The 20,513-nt window shown below is 56.9% G+C and overlaps 6 protein-coding genes across 6 annotated transcripts; 2 read left to right on the plus strand and 4 right to left on the minus strand.

Annotated features, from left to right (window-relative positions):
• Positions 1-77: 77 nt before the first annotated feature.
• BO70DRAFT_327638 (glutathione S-transferase family protein) lies at positions 78-1,173 on the minus strand (the record flags this gene model as incomplete). Its single annotated transcript, XM_025540708.1, has 3 exons — positions 78-844; positions 939-992; positions 1,094-1,173. 3 exons carry the CDS (start codon positions 1,171-1,173, stop codon positions 226-228), a joined length of 753 nt encoding a protein of 250 aa, XP_025404205.1. The 3' UTR covers positions 78-225.
• A 1,140-nt stretch (positions 1,174-2,313) lies between these two features.
• BO70DRAFT_348833 (ferric reductase family protein) lies at positions 2,314-4,255 on the minus strand (the record flags this gene model as incomplete). The annotated part of the gene is made up of 4 exons (XM_025541632.1): positions 2,314-3,186; positions 3,237-3,422; positions 3,473-3,534; positions 3,589-4,255. The coding sequence occupies 4 exons, from the start codon at positions 4,253-4,255 to the stop codon at positions 2,314-2,316; spliced, it is 1,788 nt and encodes a 595-aa protein (XP_025404206.1).
• A 2,087-nt stretch (positions 4,256-6,342) lies between these two features.
• Positions 6,343-9,792, minus strand: BO70DRAFT_357598 (uncharacterized protein). Its single transcript, XM_025542074.1, has 2 exons — positions 9,753-9,792; positions 6,343-9,682 (listed from the first exon to the last, which is right to left on the minus strand). Exon 2 carries the CDS (start codon positions 9,656-9,658, stop codon positions 6,728-6,730), a length of 2,931 nt encoding a protein of 976 aa, XP_025404207.1. The 5' UTR covers positions 9,659-9,682; positions 9,753-9,792; the 3' UTR covers positions 6,343-6,727.
• A 383-nt stretch (positions 9,793-10,175) lies between these two features.
• On the minus strand, positions 10,176-14,780 carry BO70DRAFT_327648 (translation initiation factor 3 subunit CLU1). Its single transcript, XM_025540709.1, has 4 exons — positions 14,484-14,780; positions 14,345-14,410; positions 14,232-14,287; positions 10,176-14,165 (listed from the first exon to the last, which is right to left on the minus strand). Exons 1-4 carry the CDS (start codon positions 14,518-14,520, stop codon positions 10,566-10,568), a joined length of 3,759 nt encoding a protein of 1,252 aa, XP_025404208.1. The 5' UTR covers positions 14,521-14,780; the 3' UTR covers positions 10,176-10,565.
• A 1,190-nt stretch (positions 14,781-15,970) lies between these two features.
• On the plus strand, positions 15,971-18,233 carry BO70DRAFT_376141 (ATP-binding protein; the record flags this gene model as incomplete). The annotated part of the gene is made up of 5 exons (XM_025545115.1): positions 15,971-16,613; positions 16,663-17,031; positions 17,088-17,329; positions 17,382-17,722; positions 17,772-18,233. The coding sequence occupies exons 1-5, from the start codon at positions 16,333-16,335 to the stop codon at positions 18,231-18,233; spliced, it is 1,695 nt and encodes a 564-aa protein (XP_025404209.1). The 5' UTR covers positions 15,971-16,332.
• A 413-nt stretch (positions 18,234-18,646) lies between these two features.
• Positions 18,647-19,864, plus strand: BO70DRAFT_391875 (uncharacterized protein; the record flags this gene model as incomplete). Its single annotated transcript, XM_025546244.1, has 2 exons — positions 18,647-18,959; positions 19,071-19,864. The coding sequence occupies 2 exons, from the start codon at positions 18,647-18,649 to the stop codon at positions 19,862-19,864; spliced, it is 1,107 nt and encodes a 368-aa protein (XP_025404210.1).
• Positions 19,865-20,513: the final 649 nt, after the last annotated feature.

Here is a 20,513-nt window from a genome sequence, read left to right on the forward strand (position 1 = left end):
AGCGAGGGCGGCGAGGTGGCAAGCTTTTAGGACGCACGTGGGATGACTAAGCAGTCGGGTTTTAGAGTGAAGCAAGTCAACATGATATTATTGTATGATTTTCAGAAGACAATTCCTGACACTTGACAGTCACCACGTCACTTGGCCGTCACCTTGCCATCACATCACATACTAACTATTTACAAGACACAGACAGACAGACAGACAGAAACAATCCAACCTAATCTAATGCTTCGCATCCGCCTTCATCCCCTCCTGAATCCAAGCCCTCGCCTTCTCCGCAGCCTCCTCCGCGGCCTTCTTATCCTTGATCAACTCCTTCATCGTATCAGGCGTGGGCACATGTCTCCCCTTCTCGACGCCCTCCCTCGCCGCCATTCGCTCCTCCCAGGCCTTCAGATTCGGAAACTCGTCGATATCGACGCCGGCCCACCCGGCGGCGGCCACCCACCCCCAATGCGAGATATCGGCGATACTGACATGATCGCCAACGAGATAGCCGGACTGCGACTTGGCGAGATGGGCGTCCAGCACGCCGTACAGCCGGCGGGTCTCGTTGACGTAGCGCTTGACGCCGTACTCGATGCGTTCGGGCGCGTAGCGCGAGAAGTGGTTCGCTTGGCCTTGCATGGGCCCGACGCCCGCGTTCTGGAAGTACAGCCAGCTGTTGACGTCGTAGGCTTCGCGGGTTCCCGCCGGGTAGGAGATCTTGTGCGTCGGGTCGTATCGTTCCGCGAGGTAGGTGAGGATGCTGCCGGATTCGAACAGCGCGATTTGTTTCCCGTCCGAGAAGGTATCGGTTATGGCGGGGATGCGGCCGTTGGGGTTGATGGCGAGGAACCAGCTGGGTTTTTTCGGTTGAGGTTAGTGGGGGATATCATGATGAATGAGAGAGGGTGGGGATAAGTGTTTTGGGGGGGATGGGGATGGAAACATACTCCTCCTTCTGAACATTCTTGCTAATATCAATTCTCTCGACTTTGTACGGGAGGCTGTTAACACAATCATCAGTTCCTGGTGCAGCAATTACCCAACTTCCCAGCCCATTCGCTGACAAGAGAGAAAGACAGAGAGACAGAAAGACAAGACATACCCCAATTCCTCCAACGCAATCGAGATCTTAATCCCATTGGGCGTCTGGGCCGTGTAGAGGGTGATATCCGGGGTAGCCATTGTATCAGACCGACGGGGCGACGAAGAAGAAGCAGCAGCAGCAGCAAAAGATCGAGATCGAGTTTGTGTATTAATCTGGGTCCGGGTCTGGACCTGGGTGTGTAGACACAATGTCGAAGACAAGAAACGAACAGGAACAGGAGGGGCAATGCCAGAAACTCCAACCCTGGGGATGCGACAGAGGTTATATACCCTGGCCGCACGAACCCCGCTCATAGTAGTGATAGCGCCAATGGTAATTAAGTCGGTACGGGTACTATCTAAGTATCTAAGGGACGATGAATCATAGGATACAGAATACGGGAGGGGAGCGAGCAGATGATGCCATCTGGAAAGTTGTCGTCTCCGTCAGCGGCGCCCCACCCAGTCTGGATTTGATTTCTAAGCTGGGGGGTTTATTCAGCGTCGATTGCCTTCCATGGCGTATCTCCGGTGGGTGGATGGGTGGTACGTAGTTCAGAGATAATTAATTAATAAATGGAGAATGGATGGGATAGGTTAGGTTGGGTATGAGGATGACTTATTTGGTGGTAAGCTGTGAGTCATGCCATCTATGCGGTCTTTCGGTTTCTTCATGGCCGTGCATCCTGTGTAATGGTAGTCTAGATGTTAACTAGTTATGTAGATTGATGGATTGATAAGCTTTGACTCTTTCGGTTAGCTGGATGGAGCTTAGACTAGTAGTACCAGCTACTCCTAGTCGCTACTAGCCCCAGCTTGCTGAAGCAACAAATCTATCATGGATAACTATGAACGGCGAAGAACAACATCAAATCTACAATGAAATCACATCCCCATCAAAAAATAAAAATAGTCAAATAAATGCTTGATATGTGCAGCCGAAAGCCAAGTAAGTAAATAATAAAGTAGATACTTCCAGAACAGGACGACTAGGTATATACCCGAAACCCAAACACCAGCTCGTCGCACAAAACCAAATCAAAGAGAGGAAGTGATACCTCGTGTCATTGGCAGCTACGAGCCCAGGGAGAGAGATGGTCCAAGAGTAAGACTAATATCCCAGTCCAGCCAGCTAGCACAAGCGCGACGATGGCGTCGTGGCTGAATGGGGGCCAACCCGGCGACCACTCTTAAACCAACACCCTCCCTCGGACCGTTTGCAAAACAATCTACTTTACCTCACCAGGTAAAACTCTCCTCGATGAAATCGACCTGCGAACGATCCTGTCTCTTGCGACAGACGCGTCGGACATCATCGCTCAGACCCCCATTACCGCACACGAGCACGCCCATGGCCCCGATCTGGTTCTCGACCTCCATGCCAATCAGGGTGTCGATGTTCGGACGGCCCGGGAACATCTGCACGGTGGCACTGGGGCTCTGGATCTCCTTGGTATTGCGCGGGCGGGTGATGAACAGCATGACGCGGAGGACTTCCCTTCTGCGGTCCATGGACAGGATGCTGGTCATCCAGGGACGGATCCATTCGAGGTGTTCGGGCGACTGGATGGTCCAGATGAGGGTGACGCGGCGGGCGGCGACGGTGCCGTCGGCGTGGCCCTGGACGAGGTGGCGGACGAAGGGGACCTGGTGGGTGATGCCGACGCCGCCGGCGAAGAGCATGACGGTGCCGTACGAGTCCATGGAGTGGATGTTGCCGTAGGGGCCCTCGGCGAAGGCGCGCAGCGAGATGCGGCCCCCCATGGCGTTCTGCGCGCGCTGGAAGAGCTTGTCGGTGAAGCCGGTGCGGCGGCGGACGAGGAGGGAGATGGTGGTTTTTTGCAGCGCCAGGAGGTCTTGCTGCGTCATCGGGATGCCTTTCTCGCAGGCGGGGAACTCTTCCGCGTCGCTCCAGCCGACTGAGAAGGGGTGGCTTGTCCACCAACCGACCGCCGGGATGTAGAGGTAGATGTGCTGGCCCGGGTGGAAGGTCCACGGACGCGCCATTTTCAGGGTGATGCGCATGGCGTCGCCGGGGAGGGCCTCGACGTGCGCGGTTGTGGACTCTCGGCCGCAGTTGCGGTAGAGGAGAGTGAAGATACGGGCAGCACGCTGGATGGATGGTTAGTGGGTGGGGTTTGGACGGTCTGGGGCTGACGTACCTCGAACGCCCAGAAGATGATGGCCACCAGCAGGTAGCTCTGAGAGATCATGCCGTTCAGGTGGATCCACAGGAAGGCGAACGAGACCACGATCATTATGATGTGGAGGTGGAGGAAAGTCTCATAGAAAGCATGGCGGATAGGCGAGGGAGAATGGGCCAGGAGACCAACAAAGGCACAGGCAGCCTGGATATCAAGTTAGCAAACGCTCAATCGTTGCAATCGCGGATACTTACGACCAGTCCGCTGAGCATGAAACTGCTCTCTCCAAACACCTTCCCAACGACACTCCAACCTTCTATAGGAGCATTAGCATTTGAATGCCGACTATCCGCTCAGGATTACAACTCACCATCCTGAACCTTCGGGATACACCAGGCGACCACATGCGCAATGGCCTCCAGGACCACAATGCGGGCGAGCCAGCGATGCATCAGGTTGAAGGTATCAAACGACACCTGCAGCAGGGGGATCAAGGGATTATTGCGGCCGGCAAACAGCACGACGGGGATCAGGTTGACCGTGGCCATCGTGCCGGTGCGGTTGCGGACGAGACCCGCGACGGTGTCCTCCTGGGACCCGTAGGGCACGGTGACGACACACAAAACCACGTTCATGACGACGATGCCCAGCAGCAGGAACGAGTGGAAGCGGCTGGGGAGGGTGCCCATGTTGACGGCGCGCGAGAGCTGGAACTCGCGGTTGTGTCGGTTGCGGAACAGGGGGGCGTAGGTGATGTGGTTCTTGACCTTGGCCAGCGTCTCGTGGGGGGCGGCGAAGTATCGTTGATGCTCGTTGTTGAAGCTGGCCAGCCGTCGCATGTGGCTCGCCAGTCGGTGCGACGTCTTCCACACGTAGATGGCAACGGCCATCAGCCCCAGCACCAGCAGACTGAGTCGCGCGAGGTCGTCGTTGAGCATCTCGTATATCGAGGAGCCGCCGCCATGACGCTTCTCGAGGTCGGCTGCGGACGCCAGTCCAGCCAGGGACCAGCAGAGAAGAAGAGAATGCGAATACATGGTGAATATCGAAAAGAAGGATCGTTTCTTGTACAAGAGACCAGCTCTGTCTGTCCACGCAATCTGCACCGAAAACAGACGAAGAAGAAGAAGAAGAAGCCGAGAGACCCCTGTCAATCAGGCTCGCGAGGGATTGTCTATCGAATCTTGCGGTTTATTTTTTTTTCTGGGCAGCCCGGGGTAGAAAAGCAATACGCGACCTCCAGCAGAGCAAGGCTGGGCCGGGAATCACCAACAATGGTGTTGTTCGGGGGCGCTTTGTTTCTCAGTGTCTGCAGGAGATGAATGATGCTATCCAACAAAGAAGTCCAACAACAAGAACCAACAACAAAGAACAAAGCTAGGTCCGTGGAGTGAGCGCAGGGAATGCTCCAGGATCCGGACAGGAGGGATTTGTCGCGGGGCCAGCAGCGGGCAACGAAAGGAATGGATGGAATGGAATGTGAGATCTGAGGGAGTGAGCCAGTCACTCGCTTGCTCTGGGCCAAAGGAATGAAGAGAAGGTCCCAACAGGCAACAGAAGTAAAAGTTGGACACGGGGGGGGGGGGGGGCGAATGAAGACTACCAGCAGTCAGATGAAGAAAAGAGAGAGAGAGAGAGAGAGAGGAAGAGGAAGAGGAAGGGAAGAAGGAGAGGAGAAGGGATGCAGAAGTGTGCCTGAAGAAGAAGAAGAGGAAGAGGGAGGGAGTACAGCGTCCCTGTCGTACTCCTGCTACTGCTACTGCTGCTACCACCACCACCACCACCACCACTAACTACAGCTACAGCTACAGCTACATAGGTAGGAACTAACAATGTCCTCCATCCTTCCATTCGTCCTCGAAAAGACCCAACAAGCCCAAGCCCAAGTCCAAGAGACCCGACCCATCCACGGCTGACCAGCTCCAATCCCCAATCTCGAAAGTCGAAACTCGAATCCTCGACTCGGACAGCGGCCAGGGAGGGGATGGATTCACCCAGACCCATCCCAGCCGAGTCGAGTCAGTCAATAAGAATGGCGGCATGGCCCAAGCACTGGGTCTCGCCCAGACCTTTTGTCAACCCCATTATTGGGCCGTTCCTGTCCAAATTGCCTCACGCCAAGCCACCAGACACCCACCAGACCGATGAGGCCATTGGCAGGCGGGCGGGAAAGCAGTGAGGGTGAAACAAAGTGAGCGGAGGCCCGGCAGAAGAATCGATCGCGGCTTGGCTGCCTTGACTCTGCAGAGGATAGAGGATTGAGGATGGCGGATTGCAGGACGCACCCTTGCGTTTTCTCTCGACTAGCGAGCCAATCTCAGCGGAAGGGCGGAGAAGGGCGGGACTGGGTGGGTTCGGGGTTTTCTGGCTGAAGCTGTCAGCAGTCAGCATTTCGATCGGCGAGTGTGCTGCAAGGAGGGGGGGGGAGGCTGAAGAGGAGGGCGCTTAAGTAGGATGATGATTATGTAGGTACTGAACTGGTAGTTAGTTAGATAACTAGGAGGATTTGGATGCTGACTGTTGGATCTACCACTAAGTAGATAACTAACTGACTAGTTACTATGAAGGTATTTGTAGTACCGCATAGTACGGCGTACAGGCAAGGGAGTGAGTATTATCTATAGTACTCCGTACAAAAATAAAAATAGCACATATCTATCCATCTATCTAAGTATCTACCTGGCTATTCTCTTTTCCAGCCGGGCCAAGATCCATCCATCCAGCTAATAATCAAATAAATGAAAAGGACGGACGGACCTGACCGTTTGTCTCCTCCTGTCTCCATCAAAGTGACAACACGGCCCACGCCTTGGTTTAGGTCTGCACTAGTCACCGATCTGATACACCGGGTCTCGCCAGAACCAAGTTCACCCTGAATGACTGTTGACTGTTGACAGTTGACACCGCTGTCACGCGGCTGTCACTTAATCTCTAAGCCAGTTTCATTGTGAGTCTTTTCGAAGTTCAGAAAAAAAAAAAAAAACACACAAGTAAAAGCGCCCGAGATGGAAGGATGCAGGATGAGAGGGCGCATAAGAAGTACTACAAGATAAGTAACTTCGTACTCGATCCGATCCAATCCGATCCGATTATCTATCCAAGTACCGTGTATCTAACTACCATGCATGCATTGACAAAAACCCTAAAACGCCAACTTAATCTATCTCACTAACCAGTAGTATCTCACCAGTAATCACTCGATAACTAACTAACTAACTAACTAACTACCGAATCCAATCCAAATTCGGGCCAGAATAATAATGCCGGCGGGTATCATCCAGAACCAATGATCCTAATCCTCAACCCTGTCCCCAATAAGCCAAGCCCAGACCCCAGGGACCAAGACCAAATCCAAATCCAAATCCAAATACTCTAATCAATAAGATCCCAGATTCCCAAGGGACACACACCCCCAAAGCTAAACCAGACCCGCCCCAAAAATTGCAAACGCCAACACCAAGCACCCAAGCCAGCCACGAACCCTCAACTCCAACCAACGCAACCCCCGCTTACAGAAAACTCAACTCATCCTCGCTATCGTCCTGCGAACAAGGAATCTCACGCCGCACCTGCACGGCTGGCGTGCGCGTGCGAGTCACCCGGGGCAGATCAAGCTTTGGGTCTGGGAGACTGGTGGGCAGCGGAGGGGGCTTCAGGTTCAGGCGGTTGGCTGGGGGCCGCCCGCGCCCGCGCGCATTCCGGGGCCGGCACACCGTCAACGGGGCGGGCAGATCCATCGTGGAGGGAGAGAGGCCAGAGGCAGAGGGGCTGCGATTGATGATGACCACCTCGATCTGGGGTGCCACTTTCCTAGAGGCCATGGCAGTGGCACGATGCTGCTGCACCTGCACCACACGGTTCTTGGCCTGGGGCAGATCGCGAAGCGCCGTGCGTGTGCGGGCGGCTACGGGGGAGCCCGAGCGGGTGGACTCGTCGCTGGGCGACATCACAGCGACGGCGGCGGCATTCGTCCTCGCGCTCGAGCGAAGCCTTAGTCTTTTCGGGGACGGCGATGGCAACGGTGGCGTCCAATCGGCCTGCGCGCATCCTCGTCCTCGTTTCCCCGACACCGAGGGCGCAGACGAAGTCACGCTCGACGCGACCGTCTCCGACGGTGCTGGGCTCGGGGACCGGCTACTGGTCGAGCAGGATTCCGTCGATACGCGGTCGGTGCTGGTAGACGTCTTGGGGGGTTGAGGGGCTTTAGGGGCTGGGGTGCTGGCTACCCATTCCCCGATGCTGTCCTCCCACCGGTACAGGTCGAGCGCCGTCTGTGAGGATGGCTGATGCGTCGAGGCGAGCGACTCAGACTCAGACTCATACTCATACTCGTCGGCGGGCCTCTCCTGCTGGGAGGAGATGGCCTGTCCTTGGGTTTCCAGCGCCCACGCGTGGTCGTCCTCGTCCAACGTAATCTCTGCCAGGGCCATGGCCGTTTCCGCGGCCACTTTCCCGAGTAGAGGCATTCTTCCCGTCCTCGTCGTCAGCTGAGCGAGCCGGGAGACAATCGTCCGCACCTCGCGGGGGGTCCGGGTGGGATCGCCCTTGCGTGCGTGCCCGCAGCAGTGAAACACCTGTTGGACGAACTCGGCGAGCTGTTTGACCCATTCCTGTTGGTTGGCTAACGAGAGGCAGAACGATTCCACGTTCTTGGGCGAAATCAAGTTGGACTGGCTGATGACCTCCGGCGTAGATGTTTCATGGCACTGGAGCAACCACTCGCCCAGCAAGACATAGCCCCGGCGCAGGCCGTGGAAACTGAGGCCCTCCATCTCCCGCAGCGACAAGACCAGCCCGATGGCCCGTTGCACGGTGAAGGACAGCGACCCCACGACAAACCTGACCTTCCGGCCCGTCGATCGCTCGTCGGCGTCCGGGGCCTGCGACCGCGCGATGCTCATCCCGCAGAGTGCGGTGACGAGACTCGAGGAGAGGTTGGTAAGCGCGTCTTGGATCGGGATAGGGCACGGAGACAGGTCTTGAGGGAGAGTCGACGAATTCGCGACGGAGGCCCTAGTATCTTTCGCGCGCGTATCTTTCGCAGGCATCGCATTTTTCCCTCTCCCTCTCCCTCTCCCTCTTCCCTTCCCCTTTCCCTTCGCCCGGACGACAGGTGAATCCGTGACCGGGAAGACGCCCGCAGACGACAGGACAATAGCTTCAATAGCCCGGGTGGCAGCCGCGGAATCGCCATCGCCAGTCGACAGCGACCGGATGGCGCCATCCACGCACTTCTTCCACCGGGCCGTGACCATCCACTCGGGCGGGAATGCACGGCGCGACAGCAGTTTGGCCACCTCATCGAAGACAAAGTACCTCCGTCCAGGCGCCCGTGTGTAGTACACGCGTAGTATGTGAATCGGGTCATCGCCGCGCGCTCGAGGGCCGGGGGGGTCGAACGCGGGCGGGTAATCGTATGTTCGGATAGTGGTGAGATATCGAGATAATAGGGTTTCAAAGGCGTCCAACTCTCCCTGGTTGAGGCACTCCTCCAAAAGACGACAGGTCGCCAACCGCGGGACCCAACCTTTCAACATCATCTCCGAGATCAGGTGGATCCCCTGGGCGCGCACCGCATCACGGAGGGGCTGCCATCCCCGACCACCAGGGGCATAATGGGCCTCCAGTTCCGTAAAGTAGGCATCGCACATATCGACCTCGCCATCCTCCTCCGCCTCATCTTGCAGCCTCTGCTCATCAGCAATAAACTCGGGAAGCCGTCTTGCCGCCATCGCCAGCAACGACCGAGCCCCCCGGCCCCCCTCCTCCCGCTGCGCGCCCGCCCGCGTATTATTCAAAAACTTCATAAACATGCGATCCAAAAACCGCGCGACATCCACGACACCCGCATCGCCCGAGAAATCCAACGCCTCCTTCCACGAGCCCTGGTAGGCCGGGAAGTTGGCATTGTTCGTCCGCGACGCTCTGCGATTCTCGCCCTGTCCCGTCCCGGCAGCCTCACCCGCAGCCGACGGTAGCGTCACATTGCGAAATAATTGTTTCCGGATCGACGCGGACGTGGATGCCTCCGACGCGCCCCCTAGTGTCCTTCCCGTGATCAACGGGGTCGCGATCTCAATGGCGCCAGGGAGCGTGCGCTGCACTTCCGGGCTCTTGATCAAGAGCCGACTGCGTCTCCGCGCCCCGTTCCTCTGCCCGCGGCTTGAGTAGTTGTGTCTGATGCGCCGATTCGGTTTTCCCGGGATCCAGGCCGGGTCGTCGGGTTCTTCGTCCGAGAAGGTCGTGCAGTCTGCTGCGTCGGCGGTGGCGGTCGGGACCCGCGCATTCTCGTCGGTCTCGCTGGCGGAGTCTTTCTCTTTCGATCTCGCGTCGGCGATGCTCTTGCGAATCTCGTGGTGTTTCTCGAGGCGGTGGTGGATGGATGTCAAGGGGCGCAACATGCGGTTTGCCCATTTCGCAGTCGGTCGGATCTCCTCCATGTTGCGCCGATGAGGTCGCGGTCTATCGGGGGAGTGTGAGTTTCGCGTCCGTGATGGCTTGTCAGTTCCGGTCGAAGCGCAGGGGTACCGACCTGGTCTTAAGTGCTGCTGCTCATAGATAGTCCATGTTCTGCGGACTTGCGACCGGATACGAGGTACGTTCTGATAATCACGCTGCTTGCGGATGCACGCCAAAAGGCCAATGTGATGCAGGGCTCCAAGGTAAACCTGCTGCCGATATGATACAGCGATTAATGCTTAACCAAAAGTATACAAGGGGGTAAACGCGAAAAGTAAGATGCGGTGGATGGATGGAGGGAGGATGTTGTGCCCGCCGAAGACGTAAAAACCGGTCGTCGCCGGAAGCGGCCTAGCGCGTCCCTTAGTCAGATCGGCACTGCAGCCGTGATTACTCATCCATCGGCCATGAAGAGTCTAATCTCTTAACTAGGCAGGTACGGGGTAGTGTTGGTACTACTGGAGTGGTATAGCGTCATGAAACATTATCCTACTAGGTAACAAAACACATAGCATCATTACAAGCTCTCATGGGGAACTCCCCGATCATGGTATATAATACACAGCATGCGAATCGCCCCCTGGCTCTGTATGCACGGGTGCGGCCAACATCTCACGCCAAAGAAAACTTGTGCACATCACAAGGAACAGAGGAAAGCAGTATAAAAACGAGAAACAGAAGCACCAACAGCGGTGCGAGAGTAGAGAGGTTTCTACAGGATAGGCAAACGTCCCGCTCATCCAAAATATCAACTCTTTGCAGGGATATATAGAGCCAAATCATATCTTCAAGTGTTAAGACAGGTATAGTATAGTCCGAGAAAATGGAACCAAAACAATTTTGAGCCTGGCCACGGGCCATGCGAGAAAGGGGAGAGAAAAGAAAAGCTTAGGCCGAAGACTTCTTCGATCCACGAAGCTTGGGGTTGCTGGCGGCAGCACGCTTCTTCTGCTTGGCCTTGGAAGAGCCGGCGTCACCGCCCTCGATGAACTTCAGCAACTCATCGACGCTACGAGAGTCCAACGAGGAGCCCGAGCCGCGGGCTCCAGCCACTCCGGAGGCGGTCTGGCCGACCTGGGGCTGGATCTTGGTGCCGAGAGAACGGGGGTTCATGTTGACCCGGCGCAGGCGGCGAGCCTGGATGTCCTTGGCGTGCTTCGCGATGGAAACCGCGTTCTGGGTGAGCTGCTCCAGCCAGGTCTCGGCCTCCTTGGTGTTGCGGTCGTTGGGGCCCAACTGGCTGAGGAAGATGTTGTAGGCATCGCGCATCTTGGCAACGGCACCCTTCGAGTCCTGGTCCAGAGCCAGAGCCTGCGCCAGCTGGAACAGGATCGTGGCGGTGTTGATGGACTGCTTGCCGAAGAGCGACTCGCAGACCAGCAACGAGGCCTCGAACCACTTGCGGGAGTCCCCGTACTGCTTGAGGTGCTGCAGCATCACCGCGGCGTTGTTCATCGTGGTGATGGAGTCGGGGTGGTTGGGGCCATAGATGATCTTCCACAGGTCCATGGCGTGCTTGATGTAGGCCAGAGCGGTCTTGGTGTTGCCCGAGGCGTGCTCGAACAGACTGAGGTTGAGGTAGCTCAGGATGGTGTCGGCAGAGTCAACACCCAGGGTACGCTCGGTGACGATAACAGCCTTGCGAGCCAGCTCAACCGCAGCCTCCTTCTCGTCGGTCTGGTAGTAGAGCATGGACAGCTGGTGGTACAGCTTGGCAACCTCGGGGTGGAGGATGCCGTAGATCTGCTCGTGCAGAGACAGGGACTCGAGAATGAGCTCCTGGCCCAGCTGCTTCTGGTTCTGCATGAGAGAGATGCGACCGGCCTCCAGGGCCTCCTCGGCAAGAGAGCTTCTGGGGGAGGCGTCCTTGACCATGGGCACGATGTTGAGGATATCGTCGGCCACGATGGAAAGGATAGGCTTCTCTTCCACGGGGGCGCGGGAGGGAGAGTTGTCGCCACCCTTCTTCTTCTTCTTCTTGTTGCCCTCATCCTGGCCAGCGCCGTTGGTACCGTTGGTGACAGGAGCCTTGGCAGGGATCTGAGCCTTGTCGAAGATGAACTCACGGGCTCCAAGCTGGAGACCCAGCTTGATCGAAAGATCACGCAGGAGCTGCAAGTGTCTCAGGGAGTTGAACCACTCGGGCTCCAGAGAGAAGCGGTAGCGGATGGTGACCTGCTTCTCGAGCTCGGCCCGGAGAGAGGCCGGAGTGACCTTCTCGAAGGAGAAGTCACCCTCGGGGAAGATCGCCCGGAGAGAGCTGTCGATCTCCGCACGGGGGTTGGGGCTGACATCAGCGCCCAGCAGGCAGTTGAGCAGGTGAGCAACGCAGGGGGCGACAAACGGCGCCGGCACGCTGCGGAGGTACTGGTTGGCAACGTGCTTGAAGGCACGAGCAATCATCTCCTGAACGAGGAGGGTGGACAGGGCATCGAGACGAGCGCCCCTCTCCTTGGACAGCTGAGCGAGCTTACCGAGGTAGCGGATGTTGATACCGCGCTTGTGCAGGAGCTGGCTGAGAGACTGGCCGTCCATGGGGAAACCGACGTCGCCGTCGTGCAGGTCCTGGATCAGCTCGGGCATGACCTTGGTGCGCAGGAAGTCACAGGTCTCGCGCACTTCCTTCTCATCCTGAGCCCACTGTTCCTTTTCTTCGTCGGTCTGGGGGACCTGGCCGCTGCAGACATCGGGGTTCAGGGCCAGGGTGAATCCGGAAATGTCGACCCGCTCCTGCTCCTGGACCTCCTCGGTCTTTTCCTCGGTCTTCTCCTCAGACTTCTCCTCGGAGCCCTCCTCCTTGGATTCAGCCTCGGCGGACTTCTTAGCAGCTTCCTCTTCAGCCTTGACGCTGCGACGACGCTCAACCTCGGCCTTGACGTACTGGCTCATCTTGTTCCTCCAGTACGACTCGACGAGCTCCAGACGGAGGGAGGACATGCGGTGGGGGTAGACATCGCTGCCCTCCTCCTCCTGCCACGCAACATCCAGGGGAGTCACGCGGTAGAGGTCAAGCACGTACTTGCGGCCGTCAGTGCCCAGCAGACCCTTGGTCTCAACACTACCCTCAAGCTCGTGGCGAGCACCCTCCTTGTCCCAGACGGCATGCTTCTTGATCCGGAGAGCCTTGGACAGCTTCTCGAAGACGGGCACAAAGTCGGGGTGGGTGGCCACCACGTCCTTGCCCTCAACACCACCGTAGTCGATCTGGTGCTCACCGGGCTCACGCTGCTTGAAGATACCAGGGACGATACTCTGACCGACAATACGCTTGCCAAGGTAGTCCACAACGACAGTTCCCGGGGTGAACAGACCGTTGATGTCGAGCTGGTTGACAGCCTTGATACCGAGGACGTCCTTGCCGACGGCGACACGGGCGGCCTCATCACCACCCTCGGAGGCGAAAGTGCCAACGCCGTCAGCACCGAAGGAGTAGAAGATGTTGTTGTAGACGAAGATCTGAGCATCCCGGCCCTCGGTGGGGTTCAGGGGGGCGACCTCACCACGGGCGACGAGAACGGCACCGCGGGCGGCAGCCTCGTTGTAGTCCGCGAAGAGCTTGGAGGTCAGGCGTTCCCGGAAAACGCGATCCTGGACGGTCTCGCGGGGGAGCTCCCGGGTGGTCTGGAACTCCTCGTTCCAGTCACGCAGAGTCTCAGCGTTGTCGACGCCGGAGATCAGGTAGTTCTCCTGGGAGCGGGTGATGTCCGCCTGGTGAACATTGGCGGTGGGGGAGACGAGCCACGGGTTGTTGGGGATGGCGTTCTGGAAGGGGAAGGTGGTCAGGAGGTCCTTCTGGTTGTTAGACTCCTGGAGAGCCTCGAAGGAGGCGTTGAAGGACGGCGACAGATGAGCGATCAAGCTGAGCAGCGAGTGCGCGCGGCCGTTCTTGGGGATGGTCTTCGGGGAGGGGTCGAACTTCATGTTCGAGCACTTGTTCACGTAGAAGCCAGAGATGTGGGAGGTGATCTGGAACTGCTCGCCCTCGTTGGTGGTGACCTGGAGGTAGAGCAGGTGACCCTTCTGGCGGAGGTTGTAGGGAACCGGGTTCCACGGCGAGAGCGAGATGGCCTTGACGGTCTTGGGAAGGGGAGTCTCGGCGCGGGGGAGGATGGTGTCGAGAGATGGGGAGCTAGCGATGTCGTACTTAGACAGGGAGTGGTCCTTCTCGGCCGCCTCGGACACCTCCGCGGAGATGGAGTCGTGCAGCGACAGACCGGCGCTGAGACCGTGCAGGTTGTCGACCCGGTCACCAGCGGCTCCGACGAGCTCCCGCATGCGCACCACGTGCATGCGAGCCTCCTTCTCGTTGTAGGGGTCCTCCACGAGGGTGATCTCGGAGTCCGCCGTCAGGTCGGGCACCTCGGACAATTCGATGAAGTCGTTGATACGCTGGCCGTTGAATTCGAGGTGGAAGCAGGTATACTGGAAGGTGCTGGGCAGCTCAACGATCGATTGGCGGACATCTTGGACCTGTTCTTGGCTCGACACCTATGGATACGGGTTAGAGGCTTGCAATGCTTCCTCCAGTCGCATGACACTGTTGTGAACACCCACCATCACCTGGATCTTGTAGGGCTCGTGAGGCAGCTTCACGGAGATCTGGAAAAGGCCTTGGATCGGTCAGTAACCGTGTGCAATTCGAGCGAGTTGACCGGGGAGCGACATACCACCGTTGACCTCCTCTTCCTGGACCTCCTCGGTGTTGTTGCCGTTGGTCAGCTGTTCGGGAGTCTCTGCAGCGACGATTAGCTATGGACGCCGGGACGCCGGGACGCCGGGGACTGCGGACGGCGGGTGCGAGCGAACCTTTCGAGTGCTCCATGTCGCCATTGGTCTGGGCCATTGTGACGGTCGGATAGGTAGTGTATTGGATGAGAGAAAGATGTTATGGTGGCACTAATGCACACAGTCTAGAACCGACCCTAGCGAAAGAGATCGGGGTAGCGGTGGCAAGGGAAGGGAAGGGAAAGGTAGAAGTAGAAAAACAGAAGTCAAGGATATGTATGGTACAAGGATAGAGGCAATTGAAGCAAAAGCAACCCGACCCCGGACCCAGGACAAGAAAGGGAACCCAAAAAGACACGAAGGAGAAAGGAATTGAAGTGGCAGGAGGGAGGAGAGAGAAGAGTTGAAGCCGGAGAAAGCACACGGGGAAGCCGGGCAGATGAAAATTTCGCGGATGCGGCGTACCCTCGGAAGGGCTCGGGCGGTGGGAATTGACTAGGGCGGTTGGCTGCTCTCCCCGGCGACCAGGCCAGTAGTACTATAGTTATAGATAGTGGATACGGGACGCTCCTTAGCATCAGCCCAGTGGGCTCTGGCAAGTTTGAGACTCGGCGCTGTGTCGTCGATAGAGTGCTGACCACGCCCGCCGACGCGTGTCCATCCTCCTTGGGGCTGTATCTAGTCTATCTGTTGTTGGGTTGCTGCCATTGCAGACGATCATGCCTTCAGTGGCACCCCGATCTGCCCGTGTATAAATATAGTTAGTATCCTGCTTACAATAATGGAGGCTGCTCTCCATCTACTCTCTGCTCTCTTTCGGAGAGACAATAATGGCCTGAATCACAGCTCTGAAGGCTTTCAGATGAAGCAGTTGGGCTATACGTTCATCCGGATCGACGGAGAATATATATGTCGGAGGAGAGACCACGTCACGGGCTGGCTGCAGTGACCACGTCCACTTTATTGCCATCCCTATCCCTATCCCATCCACCCATATCGCATTAACTACTATAGGGGAGGGAGGACCCTAGCAGATAAAGCTTACTTCATTGTTCACATCCACAATAATCACCCCTATCTGATTCTAGAAGGTTACCCCCACTGTCCGGGCAGATGGGCTGAATCCGAGGTGGAGAGATGGAAATGAAGTTGAGGATGTACTCAGACTTGAGTGGAGATGCAAGTAATCCAGGCTGTCACAGCAGATGTGTCTACGTATCAACATAGGACAGATCACTTTTGTACCCGATTAGGCAGGTAAGGTACTGCTAAAGAGGTAACTACTCCGTACAGTACGGTATCTCATCAGCCACACCAACACCAACACCAACGCACCAACGCACCAGCCACATCACCGCTCAGCCAAGCAGATGCCAAGCAGATGCCAAGCGGTGGATCCATTCGGATCGGAGGCGCAGCATCCGGAGATTTGGCAACCAATCCGCGCTCGCAGCGTTGCGGTGTCCCCGTACGGAGTACCCGACTTTGACTTTTTGGTAACAATCGTTGGCCCCAAAGTTGCTCACTTCTTTTGCGCGCTGCGTCTGTCTGACAGTCTCCGACTTCCCACTCTCTTTCCCGCTGCATTCTGTATTCTGTCTGGGAGCTTGGTGGTGGCCATTGACCCCGTGCTCGACTGCTACCCTGTTGTCCGACTACCCAGCAGTACCTTAGTACCTCACTAGATGTACCCCGTATAGATACGCCGTCGATTCTCATCTATCTAGACCGGGCGGTTGCGACTCGCCGGTCTCTCACAATCCCTGTTCGCTCCTTTAGCTGGTCCACTTTGCTGCAGGCTTGACGTGCCATCGATATTAACCGTTCGGCGATCGGCACTTGTCTAATTACCTACTATTGTTACTGGCACCGTCGAGATTCTTGATCCAGATATCTATCCACGTCGAGGGAATTCCTCTGCCAGAGGACAATGGTGTATCAACATGCGTATCAACATGTGCAGCGGTCCATGATATCTCTCGCCCGGGCTGGTCCACGGCGCCCTCTCCGGACGAACCGCTCAGTCACCCCCTATCTGGGACGGAGCTTCTCGCGGGGCCCGGCCCGGGCAGCCTCAGACGCTGCGGATCAAGACTCCACGAAACAGGGGAAGAGCCGGGAGAATGGTGAACCGGAACCCACTCTGCGGTCGACAGTGCTGAAGATGATGGAGACGGCCGCGACGACTTTCGCGTCCATTGCGGTTCTCGGGTGAGTGGTCCCGGTCGCGATGTTCCTTCAATTTGCTGATGTCTCGGAGGCTGGCGGGATACGCGTACCACCGGTACTACAAGTATCTGATTCTGGAGAAGATGGAGAACGCCTTCAAGCCCGGAGACCCGGCGCTGGAGCTGGCGGGGGTCGAGGATGGGAAGCATCAGTACAATCACGAGGAGCATTGGGTGCCCCGTGATGAGCAGAAGCGCATGGATGATATCATCAATGGCAAGATAGGGAAAGGCCGGTATTATCTGCTGGTTGGGGAGAAGGGCACGGGCAAGACGTCGATGCTTCTGGAAGCGATGCGCAAGATTGACGGAGAGGGCTGTGCCATGTTCGAGGCTCACGCTGATCTCGAGATCTTCCGGATCCGTCTCGGGAAGGCCCTGGACTATGAGTACCACGAGGAGTAGGTTCCCGGCATCTTTTATTGTATTCTCACGAATTTTACTGACGTCAATCCAGCTACATCGGAAGTCTCTTCAGCATCAAGGGTCCTCGAGATACCACCGCGCTCTTGGATATCGAGCGTGCCTTCAACAAGCTGGAAAAGGTTGCTCTGACGAGGAGACGCAGTAACAAGTCCCCCTTGGTCTTGATCGTCAACAGCGCGCACTTGATCAGAGATGACCACGATGGTCAGGATCTCCTCGAGGCCATCCAACAACGGGCGGAGCAGTGGGCGGCCAGCGGTCTGGTGACGACAGGTAAGTCTAGTGCTTTCCGAGGGCATTCAGAACTGAAGACTAACGGAAACAGTGCTGAACAGTGATGAGTACTGGGTGTATGAACGCCTGAAGAAGTACGCCACGAGGATGGAAGTCATTCCGATCCGCGACCTGCCGAAAGAGCGGGCGATGGAGGCCCTGAGGAAGTACCGCAAGCAGTACTTTAACGAGGAATTGTCACACGAGAAGCTTGAGACGGTGTACAATCTCGTCGGGGGGCGATTGTCATACTTGAACCGCGTCGCAAAGGCCCTCGACTACATGAAGCTCTGCGAAAACATCTGCACGGCCGAGAAGACATGGTTCCTCAACAAGTGCTGGATCCTGGGTCCCGAGATGGACGACGACGTGATGGACCAGCAGAAATACGCGGTAAGTCGGGCTGCCCGCCAGTGCACACGAACCCACCTCGTGCTAACAGAGACAGTCTGCTGCGATGGTGCTGGCCAAGGCACTGGTGGAACGGAAAAAGGAGATGAAGCGTACATATGATGCGGAGCTGGGCCACATCCTCCCGGAGATTCCTCTCCACGAGGCCCGGCAGATAATGACCCGCGCGGACTTCATCCAGGACTACGACCACGAGAACATCTTCACGATCGACTCTCGAGCCATGGTGCGCGCCGACTCGGTCCCCATGCAGAACGCGTTCGAGGAGATCTGTTCCCAGGAAGGCTTCGACGAGCATCTGGAGGGCACGCTCACGCGCATCAACGACATCGAAAGCTTGGGCCGTACCCGTGAGCTGACGATCAAGGATCTCTGGAACCAGGGCAAGTACCAGCTGGTCATGCAGGATGCCTGGGGCCGGAAACGCGCTGCGGAGTTTTCTGTTGTCGAGCGTGAGGAGGACCAGGCGGACGAGGACAAGAAGGATGACTGAGTTGATGCTGGGGAGCATCGGCTGTACTATATTGGCATGCTACTTGGTCGGGACGGGTGGTCCGCTACTGTACTTACTATTTAGATACTCGGCTCGACATCTTGATGAACATAGATATAGAGTTATTCACTCTTCCTGGCTGTCTGCAATGTCCTTTTCTCTCTCACCGCCCTGGTATAGAGCATCTGGTGTTCTGCGCGCCTGGTTCCTGGGGGTGCCCGTAGCTCCGTCGCAGCCACTCTCCCTTACGTAGCTATGATAGCTTCGATCGATCGATCCCTCTTGATTTCATCCCAACTTCCACCTCCCACTTCCCACCTCCCAACCAACCTACACGCACCCGCTCCGAGCTAAAAGGGTGTGCACACCCGGACCGCAACCGAAATCCAAAGCTAAACCAAACGCGCAAAACCATGTCTCCCCGCAAGAAAGACCTGCTGTCCGCGGTCGCAGCAGCGGCGGAATCCAGCGCCGACACAGCCAAGACCTCCGCGCATCAGCTGCACGAGAAGACGCGACTGGAGCGCATCCCCCCGGCCGTGCGCTTTGCCCTGGCCGTCTTCAGCAGCCTCGTCCTCAGCTCGACGCTCTTCACCCTCACCACGGGCATCACGCTGGGCGATCTCGGTCGCGTGAGCAAACACCTCGAGACATGGTGGGAGGTGGGCGGGTTGATGGCCTGGAAGGCCGTCGAGGTCGGTCTGGCCTGGGTCTTGGGATATGACGGTACTTCCCTCCCCTCCCCTCATCCTAACCCACAAACCCATATACATTCATCCCCAAGTCCCCAGCCCAAGATCACCAAACAAACTAACACACCCATCTTAAACAATCTAGCCCGCGACGTCCTAACCCTAACCCTCCTCACGCACCTCCCAACCTACACCCTCCTCTCAACATTCTACACCGTCCGCCCCACCACCACCATAACCAGCTACCTGATCACGCTCATCTCCACCACTCTCCCCTTCTACCTCCTCCGCCCCTCCTCTTCGCTCTCCTCCCCGGGCCCCAAGAACCGCTCCATCCTCCAGGACCGCCCCACAACCATCTACACCACCGTCGCCGCCACCGCCATCTTCGCCGTCGCTCTGTACACCAGCTACGCCACGCCCTGGCTGCCCCGCCTCCTGGTCGTACATTTCGCCAACCTCCCCGATATTTCGGCCGTGCATGCGGGGCCTGCTGGTCTGCCCGGCTTGTTTTTGGGGCTCCTCCCGGCAGGTGCGGCTGTTAGGGACTTTTTGTTTGTGAGTTCGGCGGGGGTGGATGATGAGGTGACCTCAGAGGAGAAGAAGAAGAAGAAGAAGCAGAATGGTGGTGAGGGCGAGAGTGAGGGCGAAGGTGAGAGCAAGGGAGAAGGAGAAGGAGAAGGAGAAGGAGAAGGAAAGTCTTTCCTCTGCGCACTGTATCAGAAGACGTGGGGCTCCCTGACCCGGAAGACCCAGGTGCTGGTGTCCCGCACGGTCGTGCTGGCCGGCTTGTTGCTGGGTAACACGGTGGTGCAGGTTGCGGGGACCGTCAACGGGGTTGATGTGACCGGCGCTGCGGCTTGGGGATCGGTCTGGGCCGCCGCGGCCGTTGTTACGGGGGCGTTGTTTGGGTGGGTGGAGGCTGTGGATGGGGTTTGAACTTTCCGGCTTGTCTGTCTGACGTTGATTGATCATGATGATTTGGTTCGGGGTCAGTTGCCTCTTTACTTTTCCTCTTCTCTTCTCTTCTCTTCTCTTCTCATCTTAAACTCAAATTCTTGAATCCTGGATCCGGTTCAGATCATGTGTGTGGAGTGCGAAGCAAGAGAGAGTGTGTGAGAGTAGAGTCACAACCTCTGACCTCTGACCTCTGACATCCGACGTCTGGACTGGAAAGTGCGTTTCTGGCCTGTTTTGGGTGAAATGATTGATTGAATACGCGTGGCGTCACCGCAAGTCAAGACTCATCTCGACGAGAGAAAAATGAAAAAAAACAAAGCAGGAAGAAAGTCCGGTTAATTAACTAATTAATCGCTTGATCGACTCGATAATCCATCCCTCTTCTGTTTCGGCGCGACTGGTTTTGCAACTGATTCGTTTCAGTTACTCTGGTTCTGCGAGTTGCGAGTTTGATTGTTATTTCGGCCGTTTGGTGCGTTCTGATGCGTGAGTTGTATTGTATTGTGTTGTGGTGCGTTGTGGTGCGTTGTGCGGGCGAATTAACCTGGACGGTATGATGGGATGGGTAGTAGTTATTGGTATGGGTATGGGTATGGGTATGTTCTATCTACCACCTTTGTGCTCTATT

The sequence above is a fragment of the Aspergillus heteromorphus genome (assembly GCF_003184545.1).
Source record: "Aspergillus heteromorphus CBS 117.55 chromosome Unknown BO70scaffold_1, whole genome shotgun sequence".
Classification (NCBI taxonomy): domain Eukaryota; kingdom Fungi; phylum Ascomycota; class Eurotiomycetes; order Eurotiales; family Aspergillaceae; genus Aspergillus; species Aspergillus heteromorphus.

What these genes read in the sequence shown, in the direction of transcription:
- BO70DRAFT_357598 (XM_025542074.1), bottom strand. Translation starts at nt 9,658, where the DNA reads ATGGAGGAGATCCGACCGACTGCGAAATGGGCAAACCGCATGTTGCGC.
- BO70DRAFT_327648 (XM_025540709.1), bottom strand. Translation starts at nt 14,520, where the DNA reads ATGGCCCAGACCAATGGCGACATGGAGCACTCGAAAG. An exon ending in GGAAGAGGAGGTCAACGGTG is followed by an intron (nt 14,288 to 14,344) that starts GTATGTCGCTCC and finishes GACCGATCCAAG; the next exon opens with GCCTTTTCCAGATCTCCGTG. An exon ending in CCTACAAGATCCAGGTGATG is followed by an intron (nt 14,166 to 14,231) that starts GTGGGTGTTCAC and finishes CCGTATCCATAG; the next exon opens with GTGTCGAGCCAAGAACAGGT.